This window comes from Procambarus clarkii, chromosome 64 (assembly GCF_040958095.1).
Source record: "Procambarus clarkii isolate CNS0578487 chromosome 64, FALCON_Pclarkii_2.0, whole genome shotgun sequence".
In the NCBI taxonomy this organism is placed as follows: domain Eukaryota; kingdom Metazoa; phylum Arthropoda; class Malacostraca; order Decapoda; family Cambaridae; genus Procambarus; species Procambarus clarkii.
This window is the reverse complement of record NC_091213.1, coordinates 13,967,448-13,991,094: the sequence shown is the minus strand read 5'-3', so window position 1 is coordinate 13,991,094 and position 23,647 is coordinate 13,967,448. Positions and strand designations below refer to the sequence as shown.

General features: G+C 43.2%; 2 protein-coding genes across 3 annotated transcripts in view; both read left to right on the top strand.

Moving 5' to 3' along the window:
- The window catches only part of LOC123769014 (kinesin-like protein KIF26B), an 85,971-nt gene extending 64,916 nt beyond the window's left edge, over positions 1 to 21,055 (top strand). The window contains exons 3-18 of one of the 2 annotated variants that reach the window (XM_045759957.2): positions 2,801 to 3,010; positions 3,385 to 3,478; positions 4,612 to 4,806; positions 4,900 to 5,118; positions 5,692 to 5,830; positions 6,085 to 6,247; positions 6,689 to 6,811; positions 8,038 to 9,454; positions 10,856 to 11,031; positions 11,321 to 11,452; positions 13,670 to 13,834; positions 14,349 to 14,453; positions 14,740 to 16,137; positions 16,336 to 16,492; positions 17,311 to 17,763; positions 19,809 to 21,055. In XM_045759957.2, the coding sequence (XP_045615913.1) occupies positions 2,801 to 3,010; positions 3,385 to 3,478; positions 4,612 to 4,806; positions 4,900 to 5,118; positions 5,692 to 5,830; positions 6,085 to 6,247; positions 6,689 to 6,811; positions 8,038 to 9,454; positions 10,856 to 11,031; positions 11,321 to 11,452; positions 13,670 to 13,834; positions 14,349 to 14,453; positions 14,740 to 16,137; positions 16,336 to 16,492; positions 17,311 to 17,763; positions 19,809 to 20,461 (5,799 nt within the window). In that variant the 3' untranslated portion in view covers positions 20,462 to 21,055. The remainder of the gene's footprint in view (positions 1 to 2,800; positions 3,011 to 3,384; positions 3,479 to 4,611; positions 4,807 to 4,899; positions 5,119 to 5,691; positions 5,831 to 6,084; positions 6,248 to 6,688; positions 6,812 to 8,037; positions 9,455 to 10,855; positions 11,032 to 11,320; positions 11,453 to 13,669; positions 13,835 to 14,348; positions 14,454 to 14,739; positions 16,138 to 16,335; positions 16,493 to 17,310; positions 17,764 to 19,808) is intronic. The other variant, XM_045759958.2, reaches the window with a different exon arrangement.
- Positions 21,056 to 22,384: 1,329 nt separating this feature from the next.
- The window catches only part of LOC138354755 (kinesin-like protein KIF26B), a 23,177-nt gene continuing 21,914 nt past the window's right edge, over positions 22,385 to 23,647 (top strand). The window contains 1 exon segment of the mRNA XM_069309248.1: positions 22,385 to 22,465. Within this exon segment, the coding sequence (XP_069165349.1) occupies positions 22,385 to 22,465 (81 nt within the window).

Here is a 23,647-nt window from a genome sequence, read left to right as displayed (position 1 = left end):
AGAGTTGTTCCTTAATAGTTAGTGGATTGAGCCCTCAGAGTTGTTCCTTAATAGTTAGTGGATTGAGCCCTCAGAGTTGTTCCTTAATAGTTAGTGTATTGAGCCCTCAGAGTTGTTCCTTAATAGACAGAATACTGAGCCCTCAGATATGTTCCTTAATAGTTAGTGTACTGAACCCTCAGAGTTGTTCCTTAATAGTCAGTGAACTGAGCCCTCAGCGTGCTCCCTTAACAGGAGAATCGCTCCCCCAGCATGTCTCAACAAGCCTCACGTCTGTGACTCAGGGTATAAACCGCTCCCATAAACAGCAGTAATGCAGGAAGGGATATTTCTGCCTGGCCACAACGCCCGGACGCCACCACCAGGGGCTGCACTTCAAGGCAATAAAAAGAGTGAAACTGGTGTCTGCGACGAGCAATTTTCTCCGAGTTGGACGGAGTTTTTGAGATAATTATGAGTTTGAGAGGCAGAAGTTTCTTGTTTTGGGTGAAGTGCAGCTCTGATGAAGTAGTTACGTGGTTTGTGTACTCTCTTTTAGAGGGCATAAAAGGTTGGAAGGAGTAACGATGGTTTGGGGGGACGATGGGAGATGAAGTTGTTTCACTGTGATGGAGGTTTAGGAGGGACGAAGATGGAGGTTAGTAGAAAGAAGGTTCTCTTTCTTGCGATTTGTGAAGTGTTTAAATTTAAGTCAATTTTGCCCAAGCTAAAGTGTAGATACCCGGGCAACTCGCATAACTGATCTATGGTGATGCTCATTAGTCCGAAATGCGTCACAGGAAGCAGCCCGTAACAGCTGTCTAACTCCCAGGTACCTATATACTGCTAGGTAACAGGACCATCAGGTGAAAGAAATTGCCCATTGTTTCTCACCGGCGCCGGGAATCGAACCAGAACCACAGAATTACATGTCCAGCGTGCTATCCACACAGCCACCGGCGCCCCCTGTGTGTATGTGTGTGTGTGCGTGGATGCGTGTATGTGTGCACACATATTTACAATCCACCCTCTGAGCCACCAGTGGCACAGGAAGAAATCTTTCCTTTACATATTTCCAACAATATTTTCTTCTAAGTCATTGGTGTATAAACCATCATATTTTATACCCTGCAGCTCCCAACCAGGGTAAATCTGGGCCGTGCAAGATATATAGTCTCTCTTATGGCTCAATACACGGGCAGCCTGTGGTATATTATGCTTGTGGTGGATATTGTATTGGTTCTTATTGATAGTGAAGTCTGGTGTGGGGTGGTGCAGAGGTCTAGTGTGGGGTGGTGTAGAGTGAGGTCTGGTGTGAGGTGGTGTAGAGTGAGGTCTGGTGTGAGGTGGTGTAGAGTGAGGTCTGGTGTGAGGTGGTGTAGAGAGAGGTCTGGTGTGAGGTGGTGTAGAGTGAGGTCTGGTGTGAGGTGGTGTAGAGTGAGGTCTGGTGTGAGGTGGTGTAGAGTGAGGTCTGGTGTGAGGTGGTGTAGAGTGAGGTCTGGTGTGAGGTGGTGTAGAGTGAGGTCTGGTGTGAGGTGGTGTAGAGTGAGGTCTGGTGTGAGGTGGTGTAGAGTGAGGTCTGGTGTGAGGTGGTGTAGAGAGAGGTCTGATGTGAGGTGGTGTAGAGTGAGGTCTGGTGTGAGGTGGTGTAGAGTGAGGTCTGGTGTGAGGTGGTGTAGAGTGAGGTCTGGTGTGAGGTGGTGTAGAGTGAGGTCTGGTGTGAGGTGGTGTAGAGTGAGGTCTGGTGTGAGGTGGTGTAGAGTGGGGTCTGGTGTGAGGTGGTGTAGAGTGGGGTCTGGTGTGAGGTGGTGTAGAGTGAGGTCTGGCTTGGAATGGACAGATGGAGCGTTCAAGAAATCCTTGAACTTGTTCAAAAGTTCTGATAATTGTTCAGATGTTCTCATACTCAGAACTGTTAACTGTTCTGATGCATTATTCAATCAAAAAATTCAGTTAGAAAGTTATGAATTTAGAATGTTAGAAAGTAAGGTTTGGTGTTACTTATGAGTCTAACATGTAGCCTATTCAATATAACATGCACGCTATCTCATTTATCATGTTCCATTTCTAGTTGAACATGTATTCTTCCTGTTTTAAATGTACTCTGTATAATTTAGCACGTAATCTCCAATTTCACATGAAACCTTTCTAAGTTAAATGTAATATATTACACTTACCATTTATTCTGTCTAGTTTACATGTAAGATATCCAATTACCTCGTAAGTTAACCATTTTATCATGTAAGCTATACAATTCCCATGGGGGCTTTGACGGCTGAGAGGACAGTGCTCGGGGATCGTAGTCCTAAGGGTCCGAGTTCGATCCCCGGCGGAGGCGAAAACACATGGGCAGAGTTTCTTTCACATTTCTTTCGTGCACCTAGCAGTAAATAGATACCTAGGAGTTAGAGAGCTGCCACGGATTGCTTCCTGGGTATGTGTGTGTGTGTGTTTGAAAATTAGGATTAAGGACTTGCCCGAAACGCTATGCGTGCTAGTGGCTCTACAAGAATGTAAGAACTCTTGTATATATAAATAAATACATACATAAATATAAAGTAAATAAATGTAAACCATCAAATTTACCATGTAAGCTATCCAATTACCATGAACTTAATCTATAATAACTCAAAACAAAGGTGTTACAAAGGGCATGCGTGAGAGGGAGTTTCTAGTCTGATATTTGACCATAATGGCATTCAAGTCAGTAGAAAATCCTCGGCGCTGCAGGTGAAGTTCAAGTATGTTTATTGAGACAAGAAAGAAATACATCTCAAGGGATAGAGTAGCTTAGGCTATTTCTACCCCCTCCTTGCTGCAGGTGAAGGTGCTGCTGAGAGTGGCGGCGTCCTCTGAGGTGGGTCAGTCATCGAAGGTGCTCAGTGTCGATCCACGGAAGAAAACAGTGACCTTGTTTGACCCTGGCTCGGCCGTCCACCCGACCTCGGCCCACACTGAGGAGTCGAGAGTGGGCATCGCCGCTCCTAAGATGTTCGCCTTCGACGGGATCTACACCTACGAGGATTCTCAGGTGAGAGACGACATAGGTGAGAGCAAGGGGGACGTGACACGGGTGAGGGACGAGGGAAGGGGTGACATGGGTGGGGGACAAGGGAAGGGGTGACACAGTTGAGAGACGAGGGTAGAGATGACTTAACACCTCTCATGGGAGGCCTCTAGAATTCTCTGAGAGCTGCATTATAAAACACTGAGCTAATTAGAGAGTCCTAAGGGCCCGACAGGGATGCATAACGATGTAACTATAGACCTAGAGGCACCTGCTTGGCATAGTGATGATAAGGGTCCTCGAGGGGGTAGTTCAGGGGATATAACGTGACAAGCAGAGACCTGAAGGCGCGCAATTAGTAGAGACGAGAGGTAACCAGAGCACTCATATGTCCCCAGACGGAGGTGTGTTCAGCGTCGCTGACGGATGTGATCGTAGCCGTGTTGAGGGGAGCAGACGGGGCCGTCTTCAGCTTCGGTCAGCCCAATCTCGGTACGTGTAATTACCTAAGATGTAGTTACAGGATGAGAGCTACGCTCGTGGTGTCCCCTCTACCCAACACTCTTTGTCATATAACGCTTTGAAACTCCTGACGGTTTTGACCTCCACCACAATTTTTGGTGTGTGTGTGTGTGTGTGTGTGTGTGTGTGTGTGTGTGTGTGTGTGTGTGTGTGTGTGTGTGTGTGTGTGTGTGTGTGTACTCACCTAGTTGTGCTTCCGGGGGTTGAGCTCTGGCTCTTTGGTCCCGCCTCTCAACTGTCAATCAACAGGTGTACAGGTTCCTGAGCCTATTGGGCTCTATCATATCTACACTAGAAACTGTTTGTGTGTGTGTGTGTGTGTGTGTGTGTGTGTGTGTGTGTGTGTGTGTGTGTGTGTGTGTGTGTGTGTGTGTGTGTGTGAGTGTGTGTGTGTGTGTGTTTAACGGAAATATTTCTGGTCTATTACATTATTTAACAAGCCCACTGATCTTCCATAAAACACAAGTTATCATTGTAGCCCCAAATACAAGCACAATCATCTAAGTAAAAGGAAAGTCAACAACTCGTCTGACGTTACTGCCATCAGTTGTGTCCTCAGGTCAGTCTCTCTCTCTTGGGGGGGAAAGACTAGCTAATACTCTTCGATTTCGATACTATTTATCGGCTCCTTCTTACTAGTTTATGGCCGAACGATTTCCTTGATGTTCCTACCCATTGGAACTTCGTCTCAGGCCCCATCTGTGGCCGTGGCTCAGGTGGCAGATGGCCACCACTCAGTCCCTTGGCAGGAGACTGTCAGGAAAATTTATCGACGAGGAATTTTCTTTTCTTTAATACAAAAACAACTTTATTTTCTCTTTGCTCTATCATTGCTTGACTATTCTTTATATCACAATATTTAAATATGTGAATGATTACTTAAGTTAGTATTTATTATCAATCGCATTGTGTTTAATTTAGGCAATTGTGTGAACTAATCGGTTATTATAGGTTAGGTGTGGCTATTTAATTAGTTTGGATCAAAATATTCGAATGCATATATGTTCAACTGAATGCATCAAGATATAAGAAAAAACAATATCGAACAAATTTATCTCTAATGGAATTCGGGTCTTGTGTTTTTTTTTGTGGACGCTCTACAGGTCAAGGGTACACTATGCTGGGTGGAGGAGAGAGCTGCCACAGCCTGGGAGTGATGCCGTCGGCTGTGTGGTGGCTCTACAAGGCTCTTCAGGACCACCGCACTAACACCGGCGCCCGCTTCTCTGTCAGGATCTCCGCCCTGCAGATTGCTCCGGGAGACGTGGTCACTGATCTCCTGGCGCAGTATGCTCAGGGTGAGTACCCTTGGCATACTAATAATATAATATAGTGATGTGATATAATATATATCATCAGAGATATCAACTCTTCTGGTTTCATCACAATAGGAGAACAGTCTCCGGGCGTGTTCCTGATGGAGGACTCAGGCACGTCGCTGCTGCTGGCCCACGCAGCAGAGGTGCGGGCGCCGACTGTGGAGAGGGCCGCCCAGCTCCTGGACGCCGCCCTCGCCCACAGGCACGTCGACGAGCAGGGTCGCCACGCCCACCTCGTCTTCACCCTCAACATCTACCAGTACTCCGTGGACACCTCGGCGAAGGGAGGAGGTAGGTACCGCAGAGAGAGAGAGAGAGAGAGAGAGAGAGAGAGAGAGAGAGAGAGAGAGAGAGAGAGAGAGAGAGAGAGAGAGAGAGAGAGAGAGAGAGAGAGAGAGAGAGAGAAGCAAATCGAACTAATATCTTAGTTGCTTAACTTAGCAAGCCAAACTAATTACTCTTTAGTCCTGAGAATATAAACGCCACCTGTAGGAGCTCGGTTTGCAATGGAGTTGTGGTTCGATTTGTAGACACGACATTTACATCAATTTTAACCGTTTAAGAAAAAGTGTAAAGCAAGGGGGAACCTTTGAAAGGAGCCACAGCATCCACAAGCAGACAGTACAGACCTATCTATTATATACTTCTGGATGTTGAGGCACCATCCATTTGTCCCTGTTTTTCGTATACTAATCGATTACAGCTGTTGTAAATTTTCAGTAAATGTTTAAAGTTATGCAAAGTTTTCAACATTCCAGCTTCATCTGAGAGCTACTACAACTCAGTCTCCTCTGTTCCACATGTTCTTGCTGAATCCTTTAGAGAGCAATAACACGTTCGGTGTGTTTTATTCCATCCATGCAGTTGCTGGAGGCAGGAGTCGGCTTCACCTGATGGACTTCGGGGCGCTGGAGCGAGGCAAAGGCCCTTCCAGACTCACCTTGTCTTCTCTCGGCAACGTTATTCTCGCTATCTTCAACGGCCAGAAACACCTGCCTTACAAGTGAGTCCCGAGGAAACACTTGTCTTAGAAGTGAGTCGAAAGGGAACCACTTCCTATGCAAGTGAGTCAAGTTAAAGCACAGGTATTGCAAAGTTAGTCCAAGGAAAATACCTGCCTAACATGTGAATCTCGGGACAATACCTGCGTTACATGTTACCCGAGCGTGTGGGCCAATAGGCTTTCTGCAGCTCACTTTATTCTTTCATTTTTATATTTTATTTTGACATGTTTGTCGTGTTCTGCTCTCACACCAGGGACGGGAAGCTGCCCCGGCTGCTGCGTGAGTGTGTCGGGTCCGTGAGGTGCGTGGCGGCCATGTTGGTCCACGTCTCCCCGGCCTCTGCCCACTACCAGGAGACTCTGGCCACCATCCAGCTGGCCTCCAGAGTCCACAGACTCAGACGGCGACGCATCAAGGTGTGTATAGCTCCTCCGTCGTCGCCGTCGCCTCCTGCTGCAGGCGCTCTTGAGCTTATGTCACTTGTTGATCTGAATGTCAGCGATGACTATAGCTTGCTAAATATATCTATACAACTTTGCAATCATATTATTGATTTAAATAACCATTGGAGCGATATGGGGATTGAACTAACGTCCTGGGCTTGCACCAGGGCTGTGGTTCCTTCTGTCCAATCACTTGAACTTGTCGGTAGGACGACGAACTTGAGACTTGCACGGTCGGCGTTCGATCCCCGATAATCCAAGTGATTTGGCAATGTGGTCACATTCCGCCCCCCCCCATTTCGCTTTCAAGTGTTATATAGAAGTATTGGTTTAGCTAACTCATATGCAATTTTGGGTTGAAATAATCTGAGGCACTAATAAACTAAATTCTCATCTGTGTGACCTTTGACCTAGCCCCATATGGGTGGGTCAGGCTCCGGCGGGTCATCTGAGGAGTCGAGGTCAGGAAGGTCATCACGTGGGACCCTTACTGACACCGGCGGCTCCTCCTCCGTCGACCCTTCCTCCTCCGAACAGGTGAGGAGAGGTCATCCACCATTAAGGTAGGGCGAGGTCATCCACCATTAAGGTAGGGCGAGGTCATCCACCATTAAAGTAGGGCGAGGTCATCCACCATTAAGGTAGGGCGAGGTCATCCACCATTAAGGTAGGGCGAGGTCATCCACCATTAAGGTAGGGCGAGGTCATCCACCATTAAGGTAGGGCGAGGTCTTCCACCATTAAGGTAGGGCGAGGTCATCCACCATTAAGGTAGGGCGAGGTCATCCACCATTAAGGTAGGGCGAGGTCATCCACTAAGGTAAGACGAGGTCATCCACCAAGCAGATTAAACAAGGTCATGACTCAAACCTGCAAGATCGTCCTTTTCGAACAAGTGAGATCAACCAGGCTATGAGTGACGTCCAACCAGGCTGCTAACAGCCGCGTGCAACAGTCTGGTTGACCAGACCACCAACCATGAGGCCTGGTCAGGGCGTAGATCCTCGGAATCACCGCAAGGTAAGGTGGGCCACCCTCCGAACAGGTGAGATAATGACATCTTCGAAAAGGTAAGATAGAGTCATCCTCCGAATAGAGATGATACAAGTCATCCTCCAAGAAGGTTCAAGGTCATCCTTCGGGCTCACAACACAGTTATCATCGGGTTAAACGCTATATTATTCTTCCAGATTACACAATTATTATTTTGTGTATAAAAGTATATTTTGTGTATGTATATATATATACATTTTACATATATTCTTATTTTGTCTTATTCTGTATATTTTTGTTAATAAAGCCAGACATACAAATTGAAGTAGGTCCTGTAAATACGAAAGTAGGGGGGGGGGAACCTTGTTATATTGGTTCATTTACGACATGATAAAAAAGCTTTATTATATTGCTGTTTTTATTAGTAATGTGTATTTTTTTTAAATATCTTATGTATATTTTACAGATATGTGAGTGTAGACTGGATTTAGCTGATCTGGCGTTATTGTATAGATTTTTCTCTCTTCTTGTAAAAGTAGATTTTTTTTTCGATTTAAAAAATTGTTGTTAAAAAGTATTGAAGCCATGCGGTGGGATACAACTTGACCGCTTCAGGAACGTGGGTTCGTTCCGATCGAACGTCTTCGATATTTTCTCATAGATATATTAATTTTTTTTTAACGGTGTATGTTACTGATAATTTCCATAGTATAATACATGACATATTATATCTGTGTGTTGACTCTTGTCCTCCCTGGACTCTCCTTCAGTCGTGTGATACAGTGATTTACGTGGGTCCTCATGCTGACGACGCTACAGACGGCGAACACCCACCTGTCTATCTCCCGTCAATAAACTCTGGGGACAACCGTTGTTCCATGAATAAAGCTCTCAGGGGCTCGGCTGTGGACGGCACTTCTAAAATGGACTCACAGAGGACTCCTAAGAAGTCCTCTAAAGTCTCAGGAAGTAGTAAAAGTCCCTCGAAGCCAAGTAAACACTCTGGGAGCAAAGATGGTGCCCATTCCTCTCCCCACAGGACGAAAGACCCCCACAAGAGTCGAGATGGTGTGAGCGGTAGTGGTGCGGTAGGTAGTGGTGGAAGTTTGCCTAGAACTCCTACGAAATATTCTTCTTCTGGTGCTAAACTATCAGGTGGTGCTACCCCCAAGTCCCCTAAATCTCCCCACGTCTCAAGACACAGCAGACACAAAGCGACGCCGGGTGCGACGCCGCATGCGGACGCCAGCGGGGCTCAGAGCCAACATGGCGGCGGCAGCGAGGAACACTGGATAGATGGACCTAGGTTTCACAGAGCCAAAGTGTATGACGGTCACAAAATGAAGAGCTACGAGATGGAAACGTGGATAGACGGGCCGGAGGCGACCTACGGTTACATGGACGACCACAAGAAGTCTATGATTCAAAAATGGGTTGAGACCCAGAACGCTCAGGTGCAACCCAAGTCCTCGGAACACCCGCAGAAGAGCCCGAAACATAAACAATATAAGGAACTAACGCAGTTTAAGACCGTTGACGACGAGGAGTCGTCTCCCAGACATAAGGACAAATACAGAGAGAAGCGGAAAAGTAGTGAGTGTAAAGAAATACGCAAAGACGGACAACATGCGTCGAACAGAGAGAAAGATCTAACGCCTCGTAAAAGACGTAGTTATGGTGATAAACCTCATTCTAGTCAGCCGGTAGTCGAGCTTGAGGAAGCTAGACCGAAGCCGCTCTCCTTCGTTTCAGAACAGCCAAAAACCGAACCCAAGACTACAGAGTCAGAGAGTGCGAGTGTGTTAGCTAAATCGGAGCCACAAGTAATAAGTCAAATCGAAAAAGTGCCTGAAAGTGGAGCGCAAAGTGAAGCGAGCAAAGCATCTAGTCGCGTTAGTGAGATCGCGGTGAGTTCGATGACTTTCCCGGACGCAAACGCAAACATGCCACCTGAAGGGGTCCAGCGACTCCCGGGTCCTGGAGCGGTGTGTGAGGCTCGCGTCATTCAGACCAGTCAAACCGCTCGCCCAGTTCCAGGACAGACCGCTGGGGCAGAAGACGGCCTGGAAGAAGACGAAGAGGAGGACGAGGACGAGGAAGTAGAAGAGGAAGAAGAGCAGCTTCTCCGGGTTACCTACGTGGAGAACGGGACTCCTCGGGTCGACATGACCATTCTGGCGCCTGAAGGTAAGGACTGATCTTATTTAATCTTTGTCTTCACTTATTTTTGTATATTAGTATGTAACGAAGGATTGTTGTTGAAAATTGTAATGAAAATACGTCTAATTAACATTTAAAATACAGAAATCAAATGCTTTAGCACAAGAAAATATATAGATTTTCCACCAATGTTTGTACCGGCTTATTATATATTAGCGCAAAATCAAGTAAATTTAGATAAGGGTATGTGACTAATTAACATTTTTTTCTGATTTTTTTATTGAGTAATTTAGATAATTATATAAACATTTTCAATAAGCGTATCTATCAAAATGCAAAATTAATCTCCGAAGGTTACTTTCAGGCCAGAGTAGCTGAAAGGAGTAATCAGGTTTTTACTATAATTATTAATTTTATTAGCTTAAATCGGGTTGAAAATTATATTACGAGGACATTTGGGGACGCTGGAGGACATTTCCGTGTTGTTTACATATAACATTTGTTACCAAGGTCAGTCTGGAGCTCTTGTACAGCATTCGCAACTTTTATTTAAAGTAAAGCTTTAAAGTATTAGTAAGGTACTTTATGGAAGCTAAAGCGGATTTAGTTTTTTAATCGTAAGTGCGCCATAGTTTAACAATGCCTAAAGGCAAAAAGGAGAAGCAAAAGAGAATTGAAGAAATAAAAGCCACAGTTAAATTACTATATAGCCACGTGCTGAGGAAGATGTCGATAAATTACATTAAGTGTTAGAGGAGATATGATTATCACCCACAAAATTCTGATAGAAATTGATTGAAGGTAAACAAATCCTCAAGGGCCGTGACGAAGATTCGAACCTGCGTCCGAGAGCATCCCAGACGCTGCCTTAATCAATCCTGCTCATTTGATGCCTCACGCAATTGTGATTTCTGTGTATGTGTTCATTGAAGGTAGATAAAGGCAAACTATTTAGCACAAGTGGTACTCGAGCTCAGCCCATTCTCCGATAATGGAAGTACTTATAATAACTATGTGATCGCAAGTACAAATACGTTGTGATGAATCACCAAAAAGAACACTTTTTTATTCGTGAATTTGGACAAACTAGAAAAAGTTTTATATTTTTATTGTTAATAAAATCTAACCTAACCATTTAAGACCCAATACACTATCTGAGGACTAATATGGCACATATGAGTACTACACTAGGCCTAGTAATATTTAACTTAGTTTTTTTAGTTTTATTTTTTCGGAAATTCATAACAAATTACACAAAGGGGACTTACTGGGGCTCCATTTTTACACACTGGAACGATCGACCCATAGTTACAAAAAGAACTCTCATTTCAGGAGGAATTTGTTGGCCCAAATATTACAATGGCTGAGAGAAGTAACCGAGGGTGCTCTCTTACATGCTGTAGTCAGGATTTATTCTGCCATTTACAGAAGTGGAAGAGGACAGAGCTACTGACGTAAGGTCGTCCTCGGAGGAGACGACAACGGCGGAGGGAGACCCCATGGAAGAGGACCAGTCGCAGGGGTCGTCTGAAGACGGCGCCACTGAGAGCTTCATTGAAGAGGAAGTCCTATACGGCAGACCCACAAAGTTCTTCCTGCATGAGGTAAGATCCTTCTCGGTTCCAAGACGAAGATAATGACTGTACAGACGAGCTTGTTAACAAAACAATGAAGCGTGTGGTGCTATATGAAGCTCCTGATGCAGTATAAATTTCCAATATGAAGCTTTTGCTCCAAAATACTTAAATCCAAAAATATGACCACCTACCATCGTGATCGAAGTGATACAATAAGTAACAGTGTTAGACTGGTTCTAGTTGTATAAGATATCATACAGTATACGTATGATAACATTCACCCAATCTGACCATTCTGGCTCCGTTCTTCGTCCAGGTGCGAGACCTGGACGAGGGTGAGGAGGAACTGGAAGCTGCGCTGGACCGTTGGCTAGCAGAGGAAGACCGAGAGTACATAGAGGTGGAGGAGCCAGAAGAACCCGTCGAGATGGTCGATTCTTGGTGTCAGGTAAGTCCACCAATGTCAGACTGCCCAACGAAATATCAGGATCCGGTCAAGAGACTATATTCGTAGTCCTTGACTCTTGATGCAAGGTTAATCCAGGAATTTCGGTGTAGAGGTCGCGTCAAACAGCTTGATACTATGTTCTCAACGCCTGCACTCATGGTTTAGTTATGCCACAAGCGTATATATATGTGCTCTAGTACTCGATACATGTCCTCCCCCCCTCTCTTCTTTACACACACTATCTATACATTATATATACATATTTATGAGAAAATCTTTTGAGCAGGACGCAGGTTCGATCCTACAGCCCTGCTCCAGAGATTTTCTCATAGATTTTCTCGTTGTACATATGTTTATGCTGCTTTGTTTCTGTTGTAATAATAACTCGACACTGGTTTATTTCGTAGAGTATAGACGACGGGTATCCAAGGATTACTTCATGTAGATTTGGTGAACAGATCTCACCAGTTTGCCTATTCCCACGAGCTGATGAGCTTCAAATCTTACGTGTATTTTGCTGAACCAGAAGCGTATGAACCTGAGCATCCCACCTGACATATCAAGGTCGATGCGTGCTCAGAAACGAGTCAGTATTAAGATGCTATTAGTTTCATATACGAAGAAACTAGAGACTCTCGGGCAAACACCTCAAGGGGAAACGTTGTTTAAAGCTGCTGATCCAGAGACAAATCCTCGCTAATTTCAGCCGACTTGTTGATGGCGTGACGAACTCTGAGCGCTGTTTGTTGGAGTAATCAAGTGGGCTCGCTCTGGGTCTGCACTGCCTCTCGCTCGGGGTCTGCTCTGTCGTTCGATCGAGGTCTGCTCTGCCTCTCTATGCCCCTCGCTCGGACTCTCTCTGCCTCTCGCCCCACTGACCTCAGCTGACGTAAAAGCAATGACAATATCTCTTGTTCACGAGTCCCTTTTTTATTTTGAAACTATTTATTGTATTTGTCACTTGCACGGCAGTACAGTTATTCATCGAAGTTATTAGTTTACTCTATTTACTAGTAACTTGAATAAATGAAAATTAATTGTATGACTGTTTCTGTTTTTCAGTCTTTATTTAACTCTATACTTACCTTCGTGGTAGTACATGCATACCTGTCCTCACCTGTGTGTGCTGGCAGGAGGTGAGATGTGGTTCCTGGGTTCCTCCCGTCTTGTGGGCTTGTTTCCTACTGATTCATCTTTCGATTTGTTTGGTAAAGTCTACCTCTACTGTCTCCCTCTCCAGTTCACTCCTCTGACGCTGAAGAAGTTCTTCATACTATTCATGTAACTCATTCCACTTTGTTTCCATCAGAGTGCCCTCTATCTGGTCGCTTCCAGAGTAAACAATCAATCTTGTCGATTCCCTTGAGTACTCTTCACATCTTGATCAGGTCCCCCATATTTCGTTCTCCAATATTGTCCTGTTTATAATGCTATGTTCTGCTTCTTTCCTATCTTTCCCATGCACTGCTCCCTCTCACTACTCTCCGGTACTACACCAGGAGCCTCTTATCAATAACACTCCTCTGCTCGGTTCTGTTCTTCAACACTACTCTCCAGTACAGCAACAGGTAAATTGTACCTATAACAACCTTACGCTTCTAATCACCACCACTTCCTTCTCTTCCTTCACTTGAAAGAACTAAAAAAAAATACCTTACAATATATCAGCAGTTCCCTCTCTCTTTTTTCACGAAGTTAATACCACTATCAATAACCAATAACTCTCCTCCACTAACCTTCCCTCCTTCACTGATATCAAGCATCCCCACAAAGTAAATTCTACAACAACATCGTTGCCTGGATTCGAATTCATGTCAGAGTGAGGAAATTTCCTTCGCTTCGTTTACCCCCTATGTACCCAACATAGTAATTGGAGACGAGGATGTAGAACAATTGTTGGATCATGTTCTATTGTTGAATAACATAATTTATTCCAATAACTGGTTCGAAGCCTAAATCCAAATAAAAGAAAAAAACTAGCACCCATACACAAGCCTTGCCCTTAACCCTCCTATATACCAGGCAAACCCATTAACCCCACCATTTACACACCCATCCTCCCCTACAATCCCCATTCCCAAATACCCCTCAAGAAAAAAAAAAGAAAAAAAAACTGTACAATACCTGGCTTCGAACCACGACCAGATTGTGCTAAATATTTTTACTTCCTTGTGCTCAAGGTTAACCACTCTCTGTGGGCCTCTACCCCTCTCCCAGGTAACTGAGGAAGATATTGAACGGACGCTGGCGGAAGCTGGGGTCCACTTCATTCCATTCCTACCGCACCGTCATCTTCTGCCTACCCTGCAGGAGGAGCCGGCGGAGGGCTGCGAGCCGACGGAACAGATGGAACCCATGGACCATTTGGACACCGTAAATGTGGTGTGTGTGTAATTTAAGTTTACCCTGGTTTACCCCGAGGAAGGTGGTGGGGCAGGTGGTGGTTCTCCGGCTGTGTGTAATTGGTTGAGATACGGGTTGTTTGTTGTTTAAATGGTTGAGTGGTGAGTTGCTTAAGTTTAATGGATTGAGAGACGGATTGTTTAAGTTTAATTGGTTGAGTGGTGGGTTGTTTGTTAAGTTTAATTGAGTGGAAAGTTGCTTGTTATATTTAATTGCTTGAGTAGAAGATTAGGTTAGGTTGAAATTATTATATCTCAATATTTACGTAGCAAATTATTCATTATTCTTTAGTTGTAACTCGTTATATACTCACACACACACTCGCACACACACACACATGCACGCACACACACACACACACACACACACACACACACACACACACACACACACACACACACACACACACTTGCGTCTCCTGCCACCTCTCCTAACTTCCAACAATTCGTCCACTTTGCTGCCTGGGTCCAACGTGTACGTCATCAACACAAAGACGGCGACCAGGGGCGGGTCAGCGGTACTGGAGGAGCCCCTACAGCCCTTCAGGATAACTGACCACACTGTTCCGTCAGCCGACTCCGTCTTCCTTCATCCTACTGTTAGTCCGCGATAAGCTTTCTGTTAATTTAACATATAATCGAGTTCCTGTTTTTTTTTTGCTCCTTGTGTTATATATACCGAAATATTTTAAATTTGTTGTACAGTCCATGTGACATGCCTTGACTTTAGCTAGATAGCAAATACTGTATTATTTTTAAAGATTTTGATTAAAATCTTCTGTACCTTGAAGCAGTAGATTTTTTGTTAGCAATTAGTCATTCTTAACAATATTCAACTATACTATTTTCTATCCCCCCTTTCCCTATCCATTCTTTCTCTCTCAGCGAGGTGATCCAGCTGGAGAGTTCAAGAGCAGTTCCCGCTACGAGCAGATGATTAAAGATCCAAACTTCACCGCCAAGACTCATTACTTCGCCAAGAGGCTGGAGGAGCTTCAGCAGCTTCACGAGTTCTACAGGAACCTGGCCAAGCAGGCGCCGCGGGGCAGGACTTCGGTTCACTCTCCCTCAGCCAAGGAACTGACGGAGCTAAGTGAAGACGAGTCCAGCGTCTCTGAAGGAGGCGAAGAACCTGAACCGAAAGTTTTACCTCAGCCGTTTTTTAGTCAGGAAGGAACCCTCACCAGCATGAAAATGGGAGGGGAATATGAATTCAGCTGGAAGTCTCTGTTGCCGGAAGAGATCGACGTTCAGAGTGAGACACATGAGGAGAAAATGGACGGAGATGAGACTGCTTCGGAGATTTCCAAAGACCTCAACGATCCTCTTTATGATATCCAGAGCGATATAATGCCATATCTTCCGAGCAACTACGTCAGTTTAACGACCCTAAGTGCTCTCAGGCAACCTGACGGAGCCTCGAATCCTAATCTCAATGGAGAGTTAGCACATGTGAAGCCTGAGGCTGTTACCGTGGCGCCAGATTCCTCCGTGGCCTTGACGGCGACGCTGCAGGAGAGACTTCCTGGCAATGGCGCTTCTCTCTCCGACGACGAGAGCAACGTGAAGCAGGTCAAAGTCAAGAAAGATAAACGGAAGAAAAAGTTAGGGCTCCTCTCTAAGTCCAGCAAGTCTTGTGTTTACAAGGACGAGGCCGAGTGCGACGAGGGCTCCACCCACAGCAAACTAAGTTGGAGTCGTTTTTTTGGCAGTCCAAAACACAAAGGATCCCCAAAGGATAACTCCAAAAAAAATAGCAAATCTAATTCTAAATCTAACAACAAATCTCCAACGTCTTCCGGCAAAGGCTCGGAAAAGAGCGACAAAAAATCGCAGAGGGAGAAGGAGAGATCGAAAGATTCCAAAACTTCTGGGTCCAAAGACAGTAAGAACAGCAAGGAGGGCAAGGCGGGCCACTCCCAGGACGCCCACTACGCCCTGGACGCTAACAAACAAGCAGACAACAAGAACGCTAAAGCTTTCCAGAAATTAGACTCTGATCGGTCAAATGGTAGTCTTAAGAGCAAATCCCCGGCCCGCAAGGGCTCAGAGAGTAGGAGCAGTCGAAGCGGAAGGCGAGAGAGCAGAGAACAGCCGCAACAGTCCCAGCAGCCTTTACAGCCTATACAGCAGCAACAGCAGCAGCAGCAACAGCAGCAGCAACAGGGTCAGCGGTACCAGGGCTTCCACTGGGACTCGCCACTGCCTCCCTTCCTGCCGGTGACCACAGCCGCTATTCACCCCGGCTACGACTCCGGGGCGGACTCCGGCGTCGGTCTCAAGGTAACCAACGCTCCTGCTAATTTTCCTTGCCTGTGTGTTTTCAAATATCCACTAACAGAGGCTAGATGTCACGTTGACCCCAACCTGTCAGTTATCATTATGAAACACTAAAAGTTTCCTAATCAGAATAGAGAACATTTATGAGCATTCTGAGCCTGGATAACACCGTGTTGTGGGTCTTCGTGTGTGTCAATACAGGTGATGCCGCGCGCGCGACGCTCCAGGGGAGAGAGTCGACACGGTGAAAGCTCCGGTTACGAGTCCGTCATTCGGGACTCTGAGTGCTCGTCCTTCGGCTCCTCGCAAGACTCCGGCCTCGACGATGACGGTCTCAAGGGCAAGGCTGGAGGGAGAGGTAGGTCGAGCTCCTCGCCAGAGGAAGTAATGGAGGGGTAATAGTTCGATTTCTGGGGAAGGGAAGAATGGAAAAGGAAGATAGAATCCTGGAGATTGCAGTCAGCAATGAAGGATTATTTGAAAAGGATTTGTGAGGTTGAATAACACAGGGGAGAAGGGAGAGAGAGAGAGAGAGAGAGAGAGAGAGAGAGAGAGAGAGAGAGAGAGAGAGAGAGAGAGAGAGAGAGGAGAGAGAGAGAGAGAGAGAGAGTTTATTCTGGGGTAAACTATGATAAAAGGGCACGCGAATAACAAAGACAGCCGTTAAAAGGATAAAGATGGAATAAGGTAAACACATGTCAACAGTTGTCAGGGTACACATATTAACAGTTGTCAAGGTACACATGTTAACTGTCAGGGTAATCATATCACCAGCTGACAGTGCGCACATGTCAACAGCTGCCAGGATAAACACCAGCAGCTAGTAGGATACACATGTCAACAGCTGTCAAGGTGCACATATCAGAAGGGTGTCAAGGCACATATTTTGATGACAACTCTACTCACGGTACCAGTTCAAGTATATAATACGCGTACCGTCTTGTGTATGTAAGTTACATATATAATGTGGTCCTCCTGTCACATGTACATTGAAGGCTTTTTTAATCCAACATCCCACATTTTATTCTTGGTCTTTGTGAATTATATCAGCAATATGTAATTGTTGAATTGTTTCTGCTAATCAATAAATATATACTTTTACTTTTTAATGAATTTGTATTTGTGGGTGTATAGAAAACAGCATATTCTTTGTACCATCTTTCTTTTTTTCGTAAGGGAGTGAAAACTTAGCTGCCGGGACAGCCAAAACCAAAGAAACACCACAAATACGTTCCAAAATATTAGAAACCCATCCCAAAAGCGTCCAGAAGACGCCGTATCCCTCAGGAAGCAGTCATTCCCATTCCAAATATCCACCATCAAAAACACCCTCTGGCTCGCCCCTGAGGACCCAGAAGCCGACAGCCACAACAACAGCTCTTGACGCCAGGGCGTCGTCCGCGAGCGGCAGTGGCGCCAGAACCTCTTCCTTTCGCGTGCCTGTAGAGGAGTTCGACGAGGAAGACGTGGCGAGGTACGAGAGCCACAAGACCGAGGAGGACATCGCCAAGTGCCGCAGAACGCAGGAGAAGATCCGGGCCCTCCGAGAGAAGCAAGACCAACTGAAGCAGGAGCTGGAAGCAGCAAAGAATCGCCTTATGATCGACAAATCCAGGTGGAGCTTCGAGTGTAAGACATTGATCTGTTGTGTATCTCCGTTCCCGCCACAGCTTGTTAAGTCAGCGCTTCTTCCCCTATTTTTCGTTGGTCCACTTTATTTGCAAAAGCCAAAAGAGTTATGATTAAAAAATTTGGTTTGTTACAAGTTCCTTCATTTATCGCTAGACAAGCGCGGCAATATCGGATGACACAGTAAATTGATGCTACCTGTCTTACATATTATTTTTTGTCTGTACATTTTAATTTATCAGAAACAGGCCTACACACGGATAGAAGTAGAACTGTTTGTAATGCACGCCATAATATTGACTTAGTAAACATATCACTGTAGTTAGAATATTTTTAACTATTAGATCACAACATGACATGGAAAATTGGCCTCTAACTTTAACTAATTACACACATTTAGAGAATGGAGGCATTTAGCAATATACTCAAAATTGTTGTCAAGCAAAGTGTGTAATAAGAGACCAGCCAAGGGGGCACTGTTCGCTAAATCAGACAACCAGCGAGCAAAGTAAACAATACCATGGGTGAACAAAATAACTCAATACACACTCTTAAAAAATATACACGAGTATAAACTCACACAGTACGTAAACACGAAACATAGAAACAGAGAAGTATTTAAATCTTTTTATCCCCTGCTGCCTGCATCCACCCCCCTTGTACCCTGTGTATGAAAGCACAAGCTTATTGAGTGGCTCCCGTGACATATATATATATATATATATATATATATATATATATATATATATATATATATATATATATATATATATATATATATATATATATATATTCTAGCGCCCCAGTTTCTAATATAACAGTGGCTCATTTGATATATACTAGTAGCTATTTCCATAGCTCCCTTGGTATACAAAGGTGACTATTGTTATACATCAGTGGTTTCCTTATAATAAAAGTGATTCTTATGTTAAATAACAGTGGCTCTCTAGTTATAAAAAATGGGTTCCTATGTTATATAATAGTGGTTCCCTAGTTTTACACAAGTGGCTCCTGTGCTATAAAATAATGCTCCAATGTTATATAACAGTGGCTCCCCTTGTTATATAATAGTACTCATTTGTTATAAACAGGTGGCTCCATTCATATACACAAGTAGTTCCCCTTGGAACATACATTATATGCGAACAAGCCTGAATGGTCCCCAGGACAATATGCAACTGAAATATATATATATATATATATATATATATATATATATATATATATATATATATATATATATATATACACACACACACACACTAGTGGTTCCCTTGATATATATATTAGTGGCTTCTATGATATCCCTAACTGCTTTGTGGAAGCTGTATAGGGCCACCTTTAGCTCTGATTAATCTCCCTATGATGCTCTTTCATTTTACACACACACACACACACACGTAGCTTTATTCTGTAGTGCTTTTCATTATATTTGTTTGAGCGCCATAAGGTTCCAGTGTATGTGTTTATCATATTCCATTAAAAATAAGCCATTCGTTTCAGCATGCAACTTGTGCAATATATTCCGATCTAAATATCTTTACAAATTGTCAAGTTGATACTAAGAGTATTGACAGTGTAAGTAACCACAGCCTGTAAATAGCTACAGGAAGACTGCGTCCTGTATTGACTGACAAAACAGTTCTTAGTAGTATATTTCCTCTCATGGTATTCGTGAAGGGTGAGAGTAAGGGTGAAGGGGAGCCAGGGGAGGCCAAAGGGGGGAAAAGGGGAGTCAGGGGATGAAAGGGGTGAGAGGAGGGGAAGCAATACTGGAGGTTAGACAGGTGTTGAATATTTTAAGGAATGGTGTTTGATTGTGTCTAAATCAGTCTAATATATGATTTCTTGTGAAAAGAACTTCACGCATTTGTCTATATTTTCTTGGTTTTTGCCTCTGTGTCACTCTGTGTCTTTTTATATATGTTTCTTTATATCTTTATCTTTCCATTTCTGTCCATTTTTCCCCTGTGGTTCTGTCCGTATATGTCCAACTGTCTCGTTTCCTCTCCATCTCTCACCGAGTCCTCCGTCTCCTCCTGCAGTGCACGTTGAGGAGTGCATGACGTGGCGAGATGACGGCTATGTGGAGGCCCTCCAGCAGGAGACCATCATCCTAGCCAAGCGGGTCATGGCTGCCCGGAGCCGCCTCCTGCTCTCCACATGTTTCGACGCCTCCCCTACCCTCCAGGACCGAGAGTTCTGCGAAGGCCACGACAATGAGGACGACCAAGATTTTCCTATAGATTTCTTATCACTTGCTGGCAAGGACACCTATCATGGAGCCTTGGGCCGGGACCACAACTTGTCCGTTATCAGTGAAGAGGATATGCAAGAAGATTCAGACAATGAAAATAAGGTTAATTATTTAAATATGCCATTAATGGGAGAAAGGACACATAACGAAGAACCAGACTCACGTTTGATTGTCGAGGATGAAGCAATTGAAGAGGACAGTCAAAGAGGAGTTGAAATGGACGACGATAGAGAGGAAAGTAGAAACTCAGTATGGAAGATAGGATTAGGGACGTCCACGTTAAAGGGTGAACGTCAAGATACCTGCGAAAATAGCACTGATGTTGTTGTGGCCAAGAGGCAGGAAACTCCACCGGGCAGTAGGATCGGGTCGGGAGTGAGCATCGGAGAAGGCATCAATGTAGAGGATTGGCGCCGTTTAAAGGAGTCTTTCATTCTCTGACTGCAGGTTCACGGTGGATTTGTTAGTAATTTATATCAGCTAATACTCAACTCAGCTGGCCAGCGAAGTTGCTTTGTGTTTTACCCCTCAAGCGTGTGTTAAAAATAAATTTATATATACATACATCCACACATCATATATATATATATATATATATATATATATATATATATATATATATATATATATATATATATTTATATATATATATATATGTGTGTGTGTGTTTGTGTACTTTTTCTGCCCCGATTTTGTAGTCACATGAAATTTAGTCAAAATAAAATATATATTCGAGTTCCTCCTCTGGGATACATCACCATGAAAACACAAGGCTTAAAAATGCCTCATATCTGCCCTCAAGGATGTGTCGTGTGTGTGTGTGTGTCTGTGCTTCAAACAATAACATTCTCATCTCATGGAACAAAATACGCCCTTCCCCAGAAGAGGCAAAGGCTAGCTCCTGAACATTTGTGTGCCTGCACAGTATTTTGAGGCGAGTATTCAAGTGTGTGTCAGCTTCAAAATTTATTATGACCTTAATACTATGGCGGATCTTCCAATTGCCTATTTTGTACAGATCTAAGGTAAGTGTCATTGTTTTATGTAATTTTTATATATATATATATATATAATATATATATATATATATATATATATATATATATATATATATATATATATAATACTCATGCAACTGTGTAAACAAAAATATTGTACCTTGTGAAATTTCTGGAGTCTGTGAGACTGTCAAGATGCAGTTTGATATTTTTTTGAGATATCAGTATTACGGGGCACTGAAAACAAACTCGGTGAATGAATATAACAGCGCATGAAAACGTTGTAAATATTAAAAATACGATTTTGTATTGCAAACATTAACATCTTGCCATTTAGGAAATATATATATATTGGCTGGACAATGAAAAATCGTGGCCAGTAGTCATAAGAACCTAGTTATCTTAGTTGCATCCATAGTGAATGATAACTGCATTGCTCAAGACAGATCTGAAGTGTGAAAGAACTAGCTTGTTAGCACATGTGGAATACCAAAGATCCACAGATTGCTCAAGAGGACATTTTCTCAAACCAAAATTGTCCACTGTCAGTGCTGTGCAAATTTCATGGGTCACTATGCACAGCAAATAGGGGGGGGGGGGGGAGGGAAGAGTGAACAATATGAGCAAATTCGCAGGGACCTAGATCGTGGGTTCAGATTACTGTTCACTAAATGTGAATAAATTGACAGGAGTCTGGTGGAAGATAAGTACCATCAGAGCTTTGCCGTGTATATATAATTGAGAATCACTGTAGGGGTAAGGCGCCGTGTATGGTTTTGTGTGTGTGTGTGTAGTGTGTGTGTGTGTGTGTGTGTGGTGGTGTGTGTGTGATGTCTTGTTGAAGTCTATACTGTGTGTGCTAACCAAATTTTGCTGCTTTTTTATACTTAAAATATCTTGCCAAAGATTTAAAGCAAAAAAAGTACATTTATATTTTGTTTATTGCTAAAAGTCCTATCTCAAGATTGACTTAGGGAGTCACTGAATGAACGCTTGAGTTAAATCTAAGAATCTGAGTGTCTCTCCATGCAGTGTCTTATTCTCAATCTTAACTTACCAGTCTAGCCTAAGCGTTGAGTGCCACTGTATATAAATTATATATATATATATATATTATTGACATTATGTGAGTGTAGCCTCTAGGATGTTTGGTAATCATTTTGTATGTTATGTTACAAAGACCAATTAACAAATATGTTACTCGCTATTGACATTTATGTAGTCATGTCTTGACTTTGTATTATTATTTTCACAAAGTTAAATTACTTTTGTTGAATTAAAAAGGGTTTGATTTATCTTCACCCAAGGCTGTGTTGAATACAAGTATGGAACGCGTCAGTCGCCCTCAGCAGTGTGGAATACTAGTATGGAACACGTCAATAGCCCTCAACAACCTGATATACTAGTATGGGAACACGTCAATAGCCCTCAACAACCTGATATACTAGTATGGAACACGTCAATAGCCCTCAACAACCTGATATACTAGTATGGAACACGTCAATAGCCCTCAACAACCTGATATACTAGTATGGAACACGTCAATAGCCCTCAACAACCTGATATACTAGTATGGAACACGTCAATAGCCCTGAGCAGTGTGGTATAGTACGTTGGAACACGTCATTAACCCTCACCTGTACAGCATAATATGGTGGAACTCGTTAATCAAGAAATATACAAGAAATGTATGTGATCTAACACTAAATAAAGTGTTCCAACACTCTAAAGAAAAAGGGTTCCAATGCTAAAGAAAGCGTTCCAAAATTCTAAATAAAGTGCTGCAATATACTAAAGAAAGTGTTCCAACACATCAAAGAACGTGTTCCAAACAAAAAGAAAGTGTTTCCACACACTAAAGAAAGTGGTCCTCTTTAGCATACTTTGCCTGAGCGGACCGTTCTCTTGATTTGTCACCCAGTAAAAACAAAACAAAAATTGTTTTCACAACACAACAAATAATCACAACTAATCAGAAACGCACGAACTCAAGCAACCTTCCTAATCTCTCGAGGCTGATGCATAGAAAAGTCAGTATTACGGTGCTTTAATTCTTACTAATACATGACATATTTTAACGGTCTGACCAATTCCGTAAAATATGTGATGTATTAGGTTATAGGACGCTCCTCATTTGGACAGTTACATGACCTACAACCAGTTACAACAATGTACTTGAAAATGGCACCTTAACTGTTGTGAGGATTTGTATAACCAGGCTTTATCCTGTTTCTGAATATATTATATATATATATATTATATATATATATATATATATATATATATATATATATATATATATATATTTTCCACCGCTGGACAGAAGAGGTATCAGGAGATTGTATGTTATTATTATTATTATTATTATTATTATTATATTATTATTATTATTATTAATTGTCAATATTATTTTAATATTATTGTATATATATATATAATTAATTTATTTCATCAAGAATATGTTTGCTCCCAAAACCTCATTTGCTTGGGTTGAGTCGCTGGCATGTGATATTTTTATAGTTTTATATATTAAAGAATATATAAGAATATGATTGTTAACGTCACCAGCTTGTTTTATTGTATTGCCTACCACCTTGTCGCCCCCTCCCCCTATGACCTTTTCCGCCAC